Source organism: Nothobranchius furzeri, chromosome 5 (assembly GCF_043380555.1).
Source record: "Nothobranchius furzeri strain GRZ-AD chromosome 5, NfurGRZ-RIMD1, whole genome shotgun sequence".
NCBI lineage: Eukaryota > Metazoa > Chordata > Actinopteri > Cyprinodontiformes > Nothobranchiidae > Nothobranchius > Nothobranchius furzeri.
The window spans coordinates 52,944,730-52,964,409 of NC_091745.1; the positions used below are offsets into that span (position 1 = coordinate 52,944,730).

A 19,680-nucleotide genomic window follows, 5' to 3' on the forward strand; every position below is an offset into this window, starting at 1 on the left:
TGGATGCGTGTGTGCATCTGATTTTGCTTCAGGAAGAAACAGGTGTCTGAGTGAAAAGTGATGGTTTGAATAAACTTAGGTTTAGTTGGAAAAGATGCATCCAAACGCTAAACACCGTGTTCTGTCTCACCGAACTCTTGTGGACCCTCTTTCGGATCCGGGCCGTGGAGGATGTTGTGGTACATCCAGATGACACCGGCGGCTGACAGGAGACGTAGGTGTCGAACGGAACCGGTCCAGAGTTGCCCTCGGTACACGTTGATGGTAAAGCGTTTTGTCGACGCGCTTTCTTAAGTTAATTCACTCAGAAATCAAAAGACTCGGTAATGAGTCTGCGTTAGAAGTTGCGATTCAGCTATTCTGCCTGGCTTGGCAGAAACAGCGTGAAAGGGGGGAAGAACGAGCCAGCCGGCTCTGCCCCCCCTTTGGTTTCAGGTCCACTCTCTTCCGTAGTCCAACACGAACTGAAATCATCAGACTGAAACTTACCAAAAGCCTTTCTCTTCTCAAAGCAAACATGTGCGTCATCAAATGTGTCTGGAGTTTACTGTGGGAAGATGTGTGTGGGTGTGTGTGAATGTTTGTGTGCTTGAGTGTGTGTGAAGGTCAGTAACAAACACTCAACATTATCTACTTAAGTGTGGATTCATTAATCCATTATAATTACCCCAAAGCATAAGAACCATTCATTTGATTAAACACATTTATAATGAGCAAAATGATAATGGTAACTTTAACATTAAAATCAAGAAAAAGAAGTTTAAACTTTATGTTTTGACTTGGTCTGGGTACAACTCATGTAAACACATCTTCTGGTAGACTGCAGGTGGCTGATGTTATGGTTTCCTCCCAGACTCGCTGGCGTTCAGGTCTTAATCTGTGGGTGAAAGTTCTCAATGACCCAGCTTTGACCTTGCTGCGTCCAACACCACCATTGTGTCAGAAAACCCATATTTCCTCACGTTACAATATGTTTATTGAATCTGAAACACAGATGTCATGAATATCAACTGTCATGTTCAGAAATTAAAAAAATGGTTACTCATCAATCTGAAAATAGAAATCAGATATAGCAGAAATGAAGTCATTAAAATGTTTTGAGAAGACGAAAGGTTAAGGTTCTTCAGTGCCTTTTTCCATTGCCACTGATTGATTAATTAATTTATTTTTGACTATTCAATTACTTCAAAGTTGTAATTTGCATTAATAAACATAGGTGGCAAAGGCTTTTGATAAAAGGAAACAAAACCAAGGAAATTCCCATGACTGTTTCGGAAAATCATATAAAAATGAACAATATTGTTTATATAAAGCTGTGAAAAGACAGATTTGAAAAGATAACATCCCAAAATCAATCAGATTACCTTTAGTTTTAAAATCTAACTTCAGAAAATAACATTCTCTTGTTTTTTCAAAAAAGGAAGCAGATAACATATCTTTCTCTAAATTTGAATTCTAGTTGTATCATTTACTATAGGACAAAAAGTATCAAAGAAACTAAACACAGGTGGTGATCACATGGACATTTGATCGCCAATGATATCAATATGGTATAAATATATGCAAATATGTTGCAATACTTCCATACATTCCAAATGTTTTTTGAAGTTTATAAGTCCTTCAGTATGTAGGCTCTCAGGAAGAGATACAGTTCAATGGCTTCATCTGCTGTGCTTGGTGGAAGTAAGAAGTTCTCTGAAATGAAAAGGCAACACAGGCTGAATACTGTTTCATCGCAGGTATATGGTCCTCTCATTTGGCATTCTTCTTTACATGCATCCACTGCCTCCTGAGAAACCTCTCTCAGATGATCATGTCCTCCAAAAAGATGTGGAATGGTGTACATAAGAATTGGACGTCCACTTGGAGCAATTGCATGTCTGCTTCTGCGGATGATATGGGTGTTCCACAAATGCACAACTTGCTGCAGCTCCTCCTGTAAAATATTAGCAATTTAAAAGATCCACTATCAGTAAAATATCAAGATTTTTGGTTTAGCATTTTAACCCACAAGCATCACATGCAGCCAGTCAGGGAAACGATCAGATTTTATGAAAAAAATGTACTCATAATTACGAATAACAGTGGCGCGAGCAAAATGGAGTTGTCAACAATGGAAGCTTTTTTAAGTATGACCAGAACATTACCACAATAAGCCTGGTCTTGTACACACACACACACACACACACACACACACACACACACACACACACACACACACACATGCTTAGCGGGTAAATACAGGCGTGGTGGCCTACCTCAATGATGTTCAGGCAGGTAAACAATATGAGCTGCTTGTCCAAGAAGCATCCAGAGAAACAGTCTTTGTCCTTTAGTTCCTGGAGACGATTCATCCAGTGCTGAGCGTGGTGCCGTCTCAGAAACGCCCACCAGCCTTCAATTCGCTGATTGTGATTGCTGGACCCAGTGATAAAACTGTTTCTGACATTTTGATCCTGAGTCCATCGCAGGAATCTCTGCATCTCAGCCATTATGACATTTTCTGTTCCTAAATCAGAGCGAATCCTTGCAGCTGTGCCCATCCTCTTCTCAACTTCTGTGATGAAATAACCTGCGATGACTTTGGGATCGTTGTTTGTTGAATAGGCATGAAGCCAAATCATTACTCTTGAAAAGCCATCAATCGCTCCATTTATGCAGATTCCAAATGGTTTTAGTTTGTCATAGGAGTCAACATGCCACATGAAATTCGGTCCAGGATTAACATACGTGCGGCGCGTTAGGCGATTTCTGTGTCTTTGCGCAACCCCATGAGGGTCAATATATTTCAGCAAATGTCTCACAGTGCTCTGCGTGGCAACATAACCTGCCTGAATGCAGTTCAGGTGGTGTAGTTTGTATCCATAAAGCCTCCCGTACCCCTGCAGTTGATCTATGAGAAATGCAGCAACCTCCAGCGGATCGGAGTCATTCTTCCTCCTGTACAGCCCCATGCGTTTTAAGTTCCTTCTCAGCGTCCGCATGCTTATTTCAATACCGTCCAAGCTGCTCATCAAGAGCAACATCTCTCCGTGCCTCAATCCAAGCATGAAATAGAATTTAATGAGTTCCGATAGACGAGACATTTTCTCACTCACTCAAAACGTGTTATTTATATATATTGTACAAACGTGATAATTATATTGTACAAACGTGATAATTATATTGTACGAACGTGATAATTATATTGTACAAACGTGATAATTATATTGTACGAATGTCATAATTATATTGTATGAACATGATATTTATATTGTACAAACGTGAAAGTTATATTGTACAAACGTGATATTTATATTGTACAAACGTGATAATTATATTGTACAAACGTGAAAGTTATATTGTTAGAAAAATAAGTTATATTGTTAGAACAATAAAGTTAATATGTTATAACGTGATATCGCTCCAATTTTATTTTGCATAGGGTGGCAGCTCTACGCTGCCGTAACATACTCTGTCTATAATGGATTCTGTATTATTTTTATCGGTTTGAGAAAAATACCACTGGATCCTTTTCGAGTGATTTTTCTGTTCTCAGCTGATGTAAGCTGTTAATACTATAGGTTAATACAATAGGTTAATTCTATAGGCCTTATATATTCAATTCAATTCAAGTTTATTTATATAGTGCCAAATCACAAGAGTCGTCTCAAGGCACTTCACATAATAAACATTCCAATACAGCAGTTCTTTAAGCCAATCAGTAAAAAGTTTCCTATATGAGGAACCCAGCAAATTGCATCAAATAACTGTGTAAAAGTGTCAGTGACTTTACAGCAATCGTCATACTAAGCAAGCATTTAGCGACAGTGGAGAGGAAAACTCCCTTTTAACAGGTAGAAACCTCCAGAGAATCCTGGCTCAGTATAAGCAGCCATCCAGCACGACTCACTGGGGATCGAGAAGACAGAGCAGACACACACACACACACACACACACACACACACACACACACACACACACACACACACGCGCGCGCACGCGCACGCACACGCACACACAAACAAGCAAACAACCAAGTAGTGTTTCAATTGTTACATTGTGATTTCTTAGTAAATATTCTATTTAGTGAGAAATAAACATTATTGTATTTATCCTAGTGAATCTATAATTAAATTAAAATAGTAGTAGCACATTCAATGTCAACGAAACTAAAATGTTATTATCAGGAGAGGGAGAATGTTTAAGTGGTTAGCGACAGTGTTCAAGCCGATGGCCCCCTCCATGAGGCCAGCACAGCTCAGCAAAATATTATTGTCTTCATCTGGGGAGACAACACTTAAAGAAAAATTAAAGTTGACAGCTGAAATAGCAAGAAATTCTATATATATATATATATATATATATATATATATATATATTGTCCAGATAGATTTCAAAGTAGCATCACCCTCTCACTCACCTCCTTGCTTCAGAGAGCGGCCCGGGGAAGAATCGGCCCTCGTAACCAAGCCTAGTCTAGCCTGGTCAGAATAAGTGTCGTGAATGACTTATAGCTGCTGCTGCATAAGGTTTTAGTATTTCAGTTTGGCTTATGTAGCCATTGGTGTGTCGTTCTAAGGTCAATGAACTGTGGCAGTAATCGTGATTTTGGTTGACAACAAAAGTGGAAGACGTTTGTGAGATATTTGTAAGTAAAGTTTATTTCCATAAAAATCAAAAGATATTAAAATAATAACTAAATATCAAATGAATAAAGACAAAAAAAAACTAAAGATTAAAAGTATTTGAAAAGAAAATAATATCAATTTAAAAATTCACACTTTAATAAAAATGATTGCCAGGTTTCCTCCCCCCACCAGGCTAAGCATCACTTATTCATGTAAAATTTATTTATTTTTTCGTGTCTGTCTTTAACCGCATCTAATACTGTATTACGGCGTGAGCGCAACAGCGACAACTTAAGATCGATGTGTGAGCAGCCTGAGGTCGGGTGTTTTCATCTGAACCCTTAAAACTTCCAGCAGGCTACATTGCACTATTGGGGCGACGGTGGCACAGGAGTTAAGTGCTCGCCCCATAATCGGAAGGTTGCAGGTTCGAGCCCCGCTCAGTCTGTCACTGACGTTGTGTCCTTGGGCAAGACACTTAACCCACGTTGCCTGCTGGTGGTGGTCGGAGGGACCGGTGGCGCCAGTGCTCAGCAGCCTCGCCTCTGTCAGCGCCCCAGGGCAGCTGTGGCTACATTGTAGCTCATCCCCACCAGTGTATGAATGTGTGTGTGAATGGGTGAATGACTGATTGTGTTGTAGAGCGCCTAGGGGGGTTCCAGGACTCTAGAAGGCGCTATATCAAATACAGGCCATTTATATCAAATACAGGCCATTTACCATTGACGTTTTAGCGCGTGGCGCTAACAACTTAGCGACGTGACATGTCTCGGAGAAAGCGTAAAAACACGTTGGACGCTTCTTCTGAAGCGGGAAAATAACACTTCTTCTTAAGCAGAGCACGACGTCGCCTCGGCTGGTTCACCCTCTGCCGAGCCGGACTGAGCTCGATAACATTGACCCAGCACAGCCACTGGGTCGTTGGAGCTGCCCCGTGACTGCCTGATGGAAAACCAGCAGGTTTCATCAGACTCGTAAAGTTTCTTGTTTTTGCTGGGGAGCCCCTGTATTTTACCGCTCCCTCCTGCAGTCTTCCCCTATTCAAATTTAAAATGATTCTGTAAATTCCGTGTATCAATAGAAAAAATCTCTGCCTCTGCCAGCTGCAGTAAATGTAGTCTCCAAATAATAAGTAAGAGGTGCATTCATCTGTGTATCTCCTTTGATCCGCATTCGTGATATTTTCAGCACCAGAACAGTGAAGCAAAGAAACCGATTCCTGAGTTTGTTAGTAATTTTATTTATTAGGTGCATCTGACCTGTTCTATTTTTCTCTGAAATGAGATCAAATCAGTGCTTCTATGGGTTGTTATTTAGAGACGTGTCATAATTCCCCATAATTGGACATTGCCTAATGAAACCATTTAGAAACATTTTCATAGTTATTTCATTTCTTTCTTATAGATGCCTTTATCAAAATGCAAGTTTCTACTTACTTGACATTCTGGAGCATTAAAAAACGACCTGATATCTGCCGTTTTTCGTTTCTCTGCCATTTCAACTGAACTGGTCTGCTGAAAGTTGGACAGCAACACACACACAGACGGGATATTGTCATTAGAACAGAGCTGGAGGATATTGATCAACAATAATATCTTGCCAATTTTGTAAATCTCCATAAGCATCCTTTCTTTTTGTTTTCATTTCAATAACACGACTGTGGCCTAAAACGGAATAAGCAATTAAGAATAAAGATTTAAAAGTAGATTGTTAATAGTTGAAGTAAAATGTCCTGAAATGACATGGCTATTAGCTGACCAACAGCTACACGTGTGGACGGATGCAAAGCATTAATTTTAAGTACTAAAACATATCTAACTTTTTCACAACAAAGAGAGAGAACATAAATGTCAAATTAAAAGTTTATTAAATCACATAACATGACAGCTACTAAAATCCAAATAGTTCCATATTGATTTTAATATATTTGAAATTTTCCTTCTAAATATGTCTAGAAAAAATAACAAACTTCAAATCAGCTTTCACAAGTCAAGTATCAAAATGACTGAAATCTCTTTAAAAAATCATAGAAATGTTTGTAGGCTATTAGAGAATAACTCTGAGGAGCTGGTGGACAAGGCCGGGGAGAGGACGGCCTGGAGCTCCCTAGTTGGGATGCTGCCCCCGCGACCCGGACCCGGATAAGCGGAGGAAGATGAGACGAGACAAGACGATATTTAATAACTTTTTCTAAGTCCTACTGAACGAAAAGATCGATCTCTCACTTTTCTCAGTTTTCATAGTGTTTTTGGGTCTGTGTGGCCAACAGGATCTTTGGCTCTATGTTTTACACTGAGAGCTTTGAGCAACGTGCCTCCACCACACATTTGCTGCAACCAGTTCATCCCTAAGCTGCACGGTGCACCTGCACTTTGACATATTGTAAACAACTGCAGAGCCTGGGGAAGACGGGATAAGAGCGGTTAAACACTGTGGTTTTCCATACATCGGACCAGTAAGTTTTGATTCTACCATATTCATCAGCTAAATAGGATGAAACGCGAACATTTTCATCGATCTATAAATGCTCCGCAGATTCCAGGGGCAGACCGTGAAAGCGTACGTGTCCGGAAAAAGGAACTTTTGATCACCTTAGTGGATGGAATAATAATAGTGGAATAATCCTGGAATGACCAGAGAACATGAAGTGACAACTTTTTTTTTACTGTGGTGGTGGTGGTCTGTCATAAAGGGATCTCCGACCGGTGATCAAAATCTAAAGATAATCGGTGTCTATGTTTGACATTTATGACCACATCTGACATACATATTTAAGTTTGTAGAACAAGCGTGTGATAAATGACTTACTGCTGGAAACCGCTGGCTTTTTGATTCCTGCCTCCTGTAAGCCTGCGGGCTGCTGTGAAGCTGTGAGCGAGGCAGAGCCGGCAGCCCTGCCCGTTGGAAACAGAGTGTGTGGACCGACCGTACCGACTTGAGGGATGGGGGGGGGGGGGGGGGACACTATAATTTCTCAACAATTAAAGCACATTGTTTTGTATTTGCAGACTAACTTTTACATTGTGGTTTTAGAAGAAAATACAGGTTTACTGATAGCATTTATGTGTTTACAATAACTTTTGTGGGGGGGACAACTTTGTGTGAGGGGGGGACGCGTCCCCCCCCGCCCCCCCTGGGATCTCCGCCTATGAGTGTTTATACTCTCGTCTCTCTTCTCTGTGGTTATGTCTGAATCCAGTGCGAACCGTGCCGACACAGTATTATGCAATGTTGTTTTTTTTACTCGGTAACGGATAAGATAAAAATGTAGCGAAATACAATACTTACAAAAAACAGTACTTAAGTAAAAGTAAAATTACAGATTTTAAAAACTACTTAAAAAGTATAAATGCGCAAAAAATCTACTCAATTACAGTAACGCAAGTAAATGTAATTAGTTACTTTCCACCTCTGCTCACGAGCCACGTTTCATAAGACAGTTTTCACATGGCCCACCTCCCGGGACGCCTTTCTGTCCTTTTTCTCTGCACCCAGAGCCTTTCAGCTTCGATATCAGTTTCTGGACTGGACCATCGTGGGAGGAGAAGAAATTCTACGCAGCAATCCGAGAGGCCAGCTTAGGGACGTTGGAGCAGGTTCAACTCATGGACACGTTCTCCCATCCTGACCTGAGCCAGACCAGTTACTGTTACAGACTCACCTACCACTCACACACACACACGCTCTGTCACACACACAAGCTCTGACGTTCCACAAACACCCGGAGCTTCTATTGTCCTCTCGACTGCAGGTCACCATCAGGTAGCACGTTGCAGAACGTCCTCGTCCTCGGAATGTTTGCGGCTGAAACGAATCACGATCAGAATGAAACTGTAATCAAATATTCACAGTAGTTGAAATTATCTGTGAAACATCAATAATCCTGTATGTGTCTGAGTTTAATCTTATAATAAACTTATTAACCATTAATCTTTTGTTAATAAACCACAACATAAAAGTCACACTCAGTAGTTTAAAAACATACTGACACAGGTGAGTATTTTATAATAAACACCTGTTTTAAAGCTGACGGTCCTGGTATTAAAGAGCTGTTTAGCAGCAGAGCTGCATTACTACCATCTTCTGGAGTTTTGACCGCATCCAGTCTACTTACTGGTCCTTGTTTCATCAGTAACTTTAAAAATAACCTCTGAAATTCAGAAATAAAACTCTAAACAAAATGCACAAAAATAAGCATTACCAAATAGAAATACTTTTGTATACATGTTTCTGTCTAAATTGATTTTTAATTGGTTTATTTGTAATCAGCATTTGACTGAAGGGATTTATATGTAATTTTTCAGATCAGCTGGTAGAAACCATATGTCGATGGTTGAAACAAGCAAACCCTTCATTGTCTGACTTTCACGATGAAGGATTTTTTCGCCCTCTTGCGGACAGAAGCTGTTACCACAGCGTTTATGTCAAGCTAAACAAGACGATTGGCACTTCCTGTAAATACTTTCAGAATAAAATATACTACTTTAAAATTTCTATAGTTTTTTAATTAGTAAACACCATATTTCATCTAGATCAATTGTTCCCAACCGTTTACCATGAAGACCCCCGTACCAGTGTTGAAAACAAGCCAGGACCCCCCCCCCCCCCAACCCCATCTACAAACACACATCACAAGTGGTTAGTTACAAACTGCACAGACATGCAGTGTTGTAACTCCTATACAGATTTTTGATTACACTGTTGGGTGTGTAATTGGGATTTTAGAAGAGTATTTTTTTTACAAATAATAAATAATCTTTGTAACCCAACAACCTCAGCACAGACACAGTTGTGGGGACCCCTTTGGAGGGTCACAAGCCTCAGATTCAGATCTACCAAGCAGGAGAGATAACTGTTTCCAGGATTTAATCTTCAGTCTGTCTGTTCTCTCTGCCTGCTGTCAGATGGAACATCAGATGATCTAAACTCATTTAAAACACGTTTTTAATGACTTGGGGGAAAACATGTGGTTGTAAATGCATCTATAACCCTGCTGATTGTGCTTCCAACCTAACAACTAGTGTAAAATAGTAACAAATTTATTAAAATGTTAATTTAAATAAAGCTATTTCTGGTTAAAACCTTATTAGAAAACAACATATGTGAGTCAAAAAAGAAAAACATTTTTTATTTATTTCTTCATTCAAAGCCAGAGATCATAATAACAGAAAACTGTGTGATAAGTTCAACCTGCACAAACATTTTCAGTCAGGCATTGACATGTTTTAGTCTCACGAGACCCCACAAAAGAACTTCTGCTTCAGTGAGCTCAGCAAGCTCCAGACTTCTTCAGGACTAGAGGATCCCTCTCTCTGACACCAGAACCCGGATGAAAAGAGACAAAAACAAAGAAACACATCATCTAGCACCACAACATGCAAACCCCCACCAACGCTCCAGCACCAGTACAGATGGGTGGTGTTTTTGGAGGGATTTTAGCTCCCTTACCATTCCTTTTAATACCAGTGATCCTGTAAAAGGCCCCATCACCCAGCCAGCTGCACCACTCCACTTACCAGCATTTACTCCATCACTGACCAGACCAGCTGCTTCCACCCAACTGATTGTTGCTCATCACCACTCAGGATCATGTGAATACATGAAGATGGACATGAATGCAAAGGCAGCAGTTTGACCTGAAACTTTTTAATTAATGATCTAGTTATTTATTTATGCTGCTATTTCATTGTTAATAATTCTTCTTGTTCTGTCTTCAAGTAAAGACTCTAATCCCAACCTGACCGTAAGTGGTAAATTATTTAACAGATGCAAATGAACAGTCCTGCAGTAAGTACCAACGTTGTGAAGGTTCTGTTGTTCAGACGTCCTGATTCAGCTCTGGTTATTCTGGAAGACACGTCGTGTTACCATGGTTATCCTGAGTGTGTAGCATGCTTCAGCAGGTCACGGAAGTCAGCATCATGTGGCTTAACTGAAAAAATGAAATAATTACTCATGTTCATGATCACATTTTACTTTACTGATGATATGCCAAATGCTGCTGCTGTCTGTGAAATGATCTACATCTCTAACTAAACTCACCATGGCCGTCTCAGAATAAAAACAGCTTCCTCTAGTTGGGATGGATTAGTAACTGGAGTTGGAGCGAGTTAAAGAGCTGCATGGACAAATGAAGTTAAAAATGTTTCTCATGAAGATTCGTTTGTCCTCTACCACTCTGATGTTCACAGACGGACATTAGTGTAATAGAATTCTTTCAAATATTTAAAACTGCACTGAAAGCTAAAAAGCTGAATCAGACACTAGTTTACACTCACTAAGAATGTATTCTGTATCTTTACATGAAGGGAAAGTTAGAAATTTATTAGATAGAAATAAAAGTTATTAAAACTTAAACTGCATCCTAATTATGTCTTATTACTCTTTCCCCTTGACAGATGGTGACAACCTCAAACTAGGGTTGTCACGTTGTGAAAATTTAACCTCACGGTTATTGTGACCAAAATTATCACGGTTTATAGTATTATTGCGGTATTTTTTTAAACATGTTAAATTTTCAAGAAACTAAATAAACCCTGTATATCAGGAAAATATTGTCCTCAGTTTGTCTAAATTTTGCCTACAATTTGTTATTTTGTAATTATGTTGTTTATTTGTTTACATATTTCCCCTTTAGTCTTTAAAATACCAATATTTGCCCATAACTTCTTATTTTTTGTCTGTTTGATGTCATCATTTAAAAATATTAGATCAGATGATACTCAGTACTTAAGTAGCCTTCTAATCAGATACTTTTTTTTTACCCTAACTTGAGTAATAAACCCTGTATCAGGAAAATATTGTCCTCGGTTTGTGTCCTTCCAGTGAGCTTTGCAGATGTGGGAAAATGTCATCAGGCAGCAATCATTCTTAAATTCATTATTATTCTCGGAGAGAGACCAACTCTTATCTGCCCCTGGGAGCCCCGTAATGCATAGCGTCATTTCAACATGGGGGTGTCCGCGACACGGTTTATATGCAGGTAGCGGCGCTGCGGCTGCTTTATGAGGCCACTCGTTGCATTCTCCCTCAACCCAAATCCTCGGATCACGCATTTTAGCTAAAACGCTAACGCTAACTTGCCTTGCGTTGACTGTAGAGTTGTGGGTGATGGTCACGCAGATGTGTCATGAGATTTGAAGCGTTGCTGCCTTTCACAGACACTTTTTCTGCACGTGCTGCAAACAGGATAGCCGTCTTCTATCAACTGTCCCTCGGCATTCTTCAAATATCCAAAATATGCCCATACTTCCCTCTTTGTCGTCTTTGAGGGATAATAAATGTCCTGAGCACTGCGGTCTCCTCCTTTGGCCATTATTTCAGCTTTAGCTTCAAAAAAGTTTTGGCTGTAAACAACAAAGTGCGCATGTGCCGCCGGCAACTTCAGCAGATGATACGGTGGCTGGTAAGGGTCACTACGCCTACACCCAGCCACGGTAATCCACAGAGATGATATAGTTTTTTTTTAAACAAGACAGTTATTATTGTCAACTTTTTTACCGGGGTTTACCGCTACACCGGTTACCATGACAACCCCACCTCAAACTACAGGGAGTTCTTTTGAATGCTTCCATTCTTTGAAGTTTCCTCATCAGAATCAACCTCTGTATCCAAAGTCTGTGTAACAATGAAATCAGGCGTATTTTGATTTGTCTTCTTCCCTTTTTTGAGTTCACTCAGATCCACCAGCAGGTCGTGGGCAAACCACCTGGACTTGACTGACATCTAGTGGTTCCCCCTCTCTCATTTGAAATAAACCAAATCTATTCATGTAATATGTTTCAAACACTAAACAGAAGCTGTCATTATATTCAAAGTGATCGATTAACATAATCCATGGTGATAAACTTCAGAGCCACTGCTTCAGCTGTTCCGTGTTTTAAACCCTTGTAAACCTCACCAAAAGCACCGTTTTCCAGAAATTTCTGAACAATATAAACTCCTGATTGCCCTGTAAGGCTGCATGGTGGCGTAGTGGTTAGCACTGTTGCCTCGCAGCACGAAGGTTGCAGGTTCGAAACTCGACTGCGGCCTTTCTGCGTGGAGTTGTGTGTTCTCCCCGTGCATGCGTGGGTTTCCTCCGGGTACTCCGGTTTCCCCCACAGATCACAACGTGCCCTATAGGTCATAAATTGTAAGGCGCTTTTAGCGTCTGCTAAATAAACATAAACATGATAAACATAATCAGGTTGTTCTGTTCAGCTCCCTGAGATGTTTTAATAAATTGGCTTCTCTGGTCCCTTGTCATCCTTTTGGATCCATCTGAGAGCCACAACTTCATCTGTCCCCTGTTTTAAACCCTTGACAACTTGTCCAAAAGCAACACATCTATGAAATTCTTGAATGATAATATGAACACAATTTATTTGGAGCACCTTTCAAAAAACTCAAGGTCACTGTACAATCAGGTTAAAAATAAACTAATTAAAACATTCAGTGAGTAGAAATTTTAAAACCCAAATAAAACATCAGATGAAACACTAATAACAGTTACAGTGAATAAGCTATTTTGAACAGATACATTTTTAGATTAGCCTGAAATTGGTGAAGGGTAGTCGTGTTCCTAAGATGAGCAGGTAATAAGTTCCTTAGGGAGGGTGCCCATCTGCTAAATGCTCGGTATCCCATTGTGACAAGACGTGCTGGTGGATTATTTAAGTTGATGGAAGAAGACAATCTGAGCATGCGAGAAGGTTTAGTGACTTGTAGGAGCTGTGAGAGACAAGAGGGGGCAAGATTATTAATGGCCCTATATGTAAGGACTAAAATGTTGTAGTGGACCCTGAACTTTATTGGCAGCCAATGGAGCTGCTGAATAACAAGGGTGATGTGATCCAAATAGGGTGTTCTGGTGATTATATGAGCAGCCTACTTTTGAACCAGTTGATGTTTATTTATTCATTTTTGGGGCAGACCAAAGAGAAATGAGTTGCAATAGTCCAGGCGGGAGGTGACCAAACTGTTGACTAAAGTCACACCAACCTTTGTGCTTTGGAGATATTTCTCAAACAATAAAAACTGTTTCGGACCAGTGTTTCTGAGTGTTCGTTAAGAGACATTGATTGATCAAAAACACCCAAATTCCTCAAGTTTGACTTGATGACAGAAGTTAAATGACCAAGTTGTTGACTAATCACAGGAACCATGCTCTCAGGGGAAATGAGCAGACATTCAGTCTTCTCAGAGTTAAACTGAAGGAAGTGGTCCAGTCAGCTAGTGATCGCTGATAGACACTCCAGTACAGGGTTATTCAAGTTTTTGCTGTTGTCTAGAAATGGCTCCAATTTCTAATTTGCTTACCACATAACAAAAAACAGATTACAAAATAATAACAACCAAAATGGTGCTGTTACAAATCAGTTTGATAATTAATAAAAAAAACATAATAATGGTGTAAACTGTTTAACAGCAGCTACACAAGATATGAAAGTCAAACTAATTTCCTCAAAGGTTTACTTTATTATTTAGTGTAAAGATAGAACAATTTTCAAATAATTTCTTTGTTATTTTTAACCAAAATTATTAACAAAGTTCGTCACCTGAAGAGTAGAAACCATAGTCTTATGGTCTAATATCAAAACTAACAGAAGTATAAAAAGAGTCGTGTTAACAGTTTTCTCCTTCTCACATTCAGGCGGAACACAGAAGAGCAGGTCAACATTACATTGCTCATGGGCACTATAGCATCATTCATACTCCTCTTTCAACTTGAAGGAGTGTCCATGTCTTGTAGGATTAGACCACCCTACTTTGTGTTTGCTTTTGTTACACGACGCAAATCAACAAATCAGGCTGAGGCCACTGCAGATGTTCAAGGTCTTTGATGCACAGAATGCACAGGAAATTCATTGTAATAAAATATGTGTGAAACTATACTTTATTTAATGTTTTCACACTCTACAAATCTAACAACACAACATTTTATTGTGATTATTCCAAATCTTATCCAGGGGGTTTTTAATCATTTAACTTTGCTGTTACAGAACAGGTAAGACAGCTCTACAGTGCCATCTGGTGGCTGCATGCCAGATATCACATAGAGAAGAGGTTATCATTATGTCGTTCCTTAAATTCATCTGACATTACCTGTCATTTATGTTTTATTATAATTTGTAAAAGATCAGACGTTTAGGATTCTTTGGTCAAACCTCAAGAATAACACTTCATTCCATCTCGTGATACACATTTATTGATGCCCAACAGGGATCAGTGAAAGTAGTGAAAAAAACGCTTCAACAAATCCATCCATCCATTTTTCGGGTGCTTATCTGGAGTCATGTCGCGGGGGCAGCAGCCTAAGCCAAGAGGCCAACATCATCTGCAAAAAGCAGAGACTCAATCATTAGGCCACCAAAAAGGATTCCCTCATCTCCTTGGCTGTGCCTAGAAGTTCATAAAAGTCCATAAAAGTTATGAACAGAATCGGTGATAAAGGGCAGCCTTGGTGAAGTCCAACTCTCACTGGAAACGAGCCTGAGTTACTGCTGGCCATGCGGACCAAGCTCTGTCACTGGTAATAGAGGAACATAACAGCACGCATCAAACTTGAACAAAAACTTACAAAAAAGCTGTTTTATGCATTTAAGTGTATTTAAATCAAATCTACACAACTATGTTTACAGTGCAAAGAAAAAATGCAAAAAGAGAGTTTAAATGGTTTGCTTGTAAAGCTTCACTACCGATGGGGTGAATTACCTGCCTGATGTTGGATGGAACATCCTGTCACTGAAGCAGCTGCTAAAGCCTCCACAGCATCATGCTGGGGGTGAAAAAGGTTGTCCAGATAGATTTCAATGTAGCATCACCCTCTCACTCACCTCCTTGGTTCAGAGAGCGGCCCGGGGAAGAATCGGCCCTCGTAACCAAGCCTAGTCCAGCCTGGTCAGAATAAGTGTCGTGAATGACTTATAGCTGCTGCTGCATAAGGTTTTAGTATTTCAGTTTGGCTTATGTAGCCATTGGTGTGTCGTTCTAAGGTCAATGAACTGTGGCAGTTATCGTGATTTTGGTTGACAACAAAAGTGGAAGACGTCCATTTGAAAGTTTCATTAGGATTCAATTTGTGAGATATTTGTAAATAAAGTTTATTTCCATAAAAATCAAAAGATAATAAAATAATAACTAAATATCAAATGAATAAAGACCAAAAAAAACTAAAGATTAAAAGTATTTGAAAAGAAAATAATATCAATTAAAAAATTCACACTTTAATAAAAATGATTATAAGTAAAAGCTGCTATTTTAAGGTGTCCAGACGGCAATACAACATAAAAATAAAGGAAGTGTATTCCAAAGTCAGAGTGCATCAGCCCTGAAGGAGCGATCACCTCGACTTTTATATCTGATCTTTGGAACTTCTAGAATGTTCTGGTGGGTGGACCTGAGCGCTCAGGTTGGAGTATAAAGCTTTAGCAGTTCAGTGATATATTCAGTGATATAGGGAGGAGCTTTACCACACTCAGTTAGTGCTCTTCTGTTTGCTCCAGTTTTAGCCTCGCTGCAGAATTCTGGACCAACTAAAGGGATTTTTTTATTAAAACATGTGAAAAGTGTGTTACAGTAATCTAGACTGGATGAGATAAAGGCATTTCAACTTCATGTCTGGACACCAGAGGTGGAAAGAGTACTAAAATTAAGTACAAGTATAATTACTTTCATGAAATTTTACTCAATTACAAGTAAAATTACCTGCCTCAAAATGTACTCAAATAAAAGTAAGAAGTAGCTTATTTCAAATGTAGTCAGAGTAAAAGTTACTTAGTTACTTTTTTGACTGTGCAAGGACGGGCTCTTCTGAATAGTTAAAAAAAGACAATGGGGTATAAATCTCAAAGTGGCCGTTTTTTTATTAAATGAACAAATATGCATATTGAAGTACAAAGACAGTTACACTGCAAACTAGTAACATAAATTAGGTTATAGTCACAAGCCCATGACTTTTCCCTGCAGTCAGGTCCAGCAGGATCAGAACAGAACAGTCCCCTGCATCACTGTGAGTCAGAAGGTCATTAGAGACCCTAAGAAGAGCTGTTTCAGTAGAATGAGCTACGAAAACCTGACTGGAAGCTATCATAGATGTTATGTTCATCAAGAGCAGCTGTGAGTTGTTTAGCCACAACCTTTTCCAAGATCTTGGAGATGAACGGAAGTTTGGAGATGGGTCTGAAGCTGTTATGGAGAGAGGCGTCAAGACTCGGTTTTTTAAGAAGCGGGTGGATTACAGCATTATTAAAGTAAGCAGGGACCTGACCAGAGACCAGAGAAGCATTAATTATAGAGAGCACGCTGGGATCGATGGACTAAAAAGCACTTTTAAACAAAGATGAGTGTAGGATGTGATGACTGTTGCTTGACTTGCTCCGCCCCAGCCTCTGCCATCTGGTCAAGGTGTCTTCTCATATTGATCAAACCTGTTGAATGACAAATACATAACACATATTTAATATATCTGGCAATTAAGTTTTGATAGAATATGCTACAAGAATTGTTTTTAGTAATACATACCTTACAAATACTATAATTTGTGTCGACAGACTCGTATAATTGAACTTTAAGTATGTTGACAGGATTGAAATGAATAAGAAACAGATTAAGGTATGATATTAAATTATAAAAAATTACCTGCTTCAATGATATCGTGCCTCTCAGTCCAGGTGGTCTTGAACCAGCGACTCCCCTGCAGCGGCTCCGCCTCCAGCCAAGTCAGCGACTCCCCCTACAGCGGCTCCGCCTCCAGTCACAGCTGGCCCTGCCCTCGCCAGGTGCAAGCCTCCCAGAACCCGTCGCCGTATCCTCCTCTGACCCAGACGCAGGCCCCCTAGACTCCGTCTTGGCCTGCCTTGGGCGTCTGGTGCCGCCCTTCAGGGGTGGGGGTGGGGTGGGGTGGGGGGGGGGGGTACTGTCGCACTCTGTCCTGTCTCCCCGTTCTGTTCAGTCATGTGTCCCTGTTAATTGCTCCCACCTGCCTCTCGTCACCCAATCACCCAATCTCCCAGCTCCTCATGTATTTGAACCCTCTATTCTGTGTGTCTTGTTGGTTCATTGTTTCCATGTCCTGCGTGCGTTTATCATTAAAGACCTTTTACATGTTCCAGTTTGTCTGCCTGCCTGCTTCCTCCCCAGCATTTGGATCCTCACAACCGCTCAACTCACCTGCACTGTGACACTAGCTACGTCATTTTGGTATGTATGAGCAATACATGTTTCGCATGCCACAGCAGGATTTTTTTTTGTTCTTCTGCCTTGTTTTTAGTTTAGCTGTCTCCCCGTGCTCAAACAAATAAATAAATAAACAAATAAATAAATAAACAAATAAGTGTGTGTGTGTGTGTGTGTGTGTGTGTGTGTGTGTGTGTGTGTGTGTGTGTGTGTGTGTGTGTGTGTGTGTGTGTGTGTGTGTGTGTGTGTGTGTGCGCGTGCGCGCGCGCGCACTTTTGTGGTTTCTTGGGACACGGATGTTGTTGTTGGATGTATGTACAGACCTCCAGCAGAACATGGGAATTAAATTACACTGGAGGATTTTAACGTTGAATGGCAAACTTATTCCTTGCAGAAGAGGTTGAAAGAGACTGCACTTAAGTGTAACCTAAAGCTACTAGTTAAACATCCTACTAGTATTGTTCTCAATGACTTAGGACGCACATCTTCAGCATGCATTGTCCATATATACACCAACAATAATGCTGCTTGCTCTGAAGGGACTGCTCAGCTCCAGATGTGTTTACGGACCCCAATGTAATCGCTGAGGCAACAAAAGGGAAGCAGTTAAGTTAGGACCAAAGATACTTTGGGGTAGAACTTACGAGACATTTTGTGGGGCTAATTTCAATTATGACATTGATGGAGCAGACTGGAATGGAGTGTTAATGTCTAGAAATGTTGACATGGTGGCTGAAATATTCAAGTTTTCCTTTTTAATAAATTAATGTGACAAGTTAATGAATTTATCAAAGTAATTTATCAAGAGATAATGAATGAATTAATAACTGAGCGATGAAATAATTAATTGAGCAATCTTTTCTGTGTCGCATGTTTGGCACAGTAGTCATGGTAACCAAGTGGGCAGAGCTTACCTTGTTTTCCTTCTGCCTTTCTGATAAGAAATTTTAGTCTCACAATGTTATGAAGCTTTTCTTTGTCTATTCAGCCTGTACAAATCTGTATAAACTGATTCATCTTGTATATGTTATGTTCCAATAATCTTTCTGTCATACACAAACTAACGTCACACCCTGTACAGAATGTTCCAGGGAGAAGTTTGAAACCATCCAAACCTTGTCTTTCTGATGTACATCTCTCTGTATAAATAAATGCTTAACTTGGCAGTTCTTTGCAGTTCTTTTGCAAATTGTATCTGATGGTCATTGTCTGTCTTCCTATTCGACTGCAGGTTGTTGGGTAAAATCCCTAACATAAACAGGTCCTTCGAGCCGGATCCGGGGTCATCCTAACGACGCCAACAGCCAACGCTGCAGAATTTTCGAGATACTGAAAACCCTCCGGTGATGAGTTTCGCTAGAGGTCGGTGTTTCTAGCCTGTTTTTGATGTCGCTGGGAGACCGCACGGATCCACAAACTTGCACCTGAGTCGACTAGTCTGGTGAGACTATTTTTATTGACTAAAATCCCAGTAAACTGGTAGAATTTAAGCCTGGCTTAATCCACTGAACAGATTGAGGAAGAAGTTTTAAACTTGGTTTAATCCACCGAAAGGATTGTAATTAACTGAGAGATTTCAAATTTGGTTTGGTCCACTGAACGGACGCATTAACAGATTCTCTTGAATACTGTATTTAATGGTTTTAAGCATTTTGACCGTATAGAAACGTTTCTCTAGTTATCCTAAACTGTGAAAAAACTTGGGTGTGAGTGAATGGAAGAATGCATGGATTTATAATACTCCTTTAGAGAAGGACATTATAACCCATTTACATACAAGTCACACGTATCAGTGATCTGATTTTTACAGAGGTTGGTTTCCAAACCGTAAACTGAATCCCGCTGTATTCAGAATACAGTAGAAGGCCGGGTTCATAAGCCTAAAAAAACAATGCACAGGGGCGATTAAGAC

General features: G+C 39.9%; 1 protein-coding gene and 1 long non-coding RNA gene across 2 annotated transcripts; both read right to left on the minus strand.

Annotated features, from left to right (window-relative positions):
* Positions 1-1,609: 1,609 nt before the first annotated feature.
* On the minus strand, positions 1,610-3,166 carry LOC139069932 (uncharacterized). Its single transcript, XM_070551304.1, has 2 exons — positions 2,259-3,166; positions 1,610-1,936 (listed from the first exon to the last, which is right to left on the minus strand). The coding sequence occupies exons 1-2, from the start codon at positions 3,084-3,086 to the stop codon at positions 1,610-1,612; spliced, it is 1,155 nt and encodes a 384-aa protein (XP_070407405.1). The 5' UTR covers positions 3,087-3,166.
* A 6,549-nt stretch (positions 3,167-9,715) lies between these two features.
* On the minus strand, positions 9,716-12,047 carry LOC129163360 (uncharacterized). The gene is made up of 2 exons (XR_011520761.1): positions 11,694-12,047; positions 9,716-10,542 (listed from the first exon to the last, which is right to left on the minus strand). It is a non-coding gene; the product is annotated as an uncharacterized lncRNA (long non-coding RNA).
* Between the last annotated feature and the right edge of the window lie 7,633 nt (positions 12,048-19,680).

Coding starts and splice junctions, on each gene's coding strand:
- LOC139069932 (XM_070551304.1), bottom strand. CDS start 3,086: ATGTCTCGTCTATCGGAACTCATTAAATTCTATTTCATGCTTGGATTG. Junction 1,937..2,258: donor CCTGCCTGAACATCATTGAG/GTAGGCCACCAC, acceptor AATATTTTACAG/GAGGAGCTGCAGCAAGTTGT.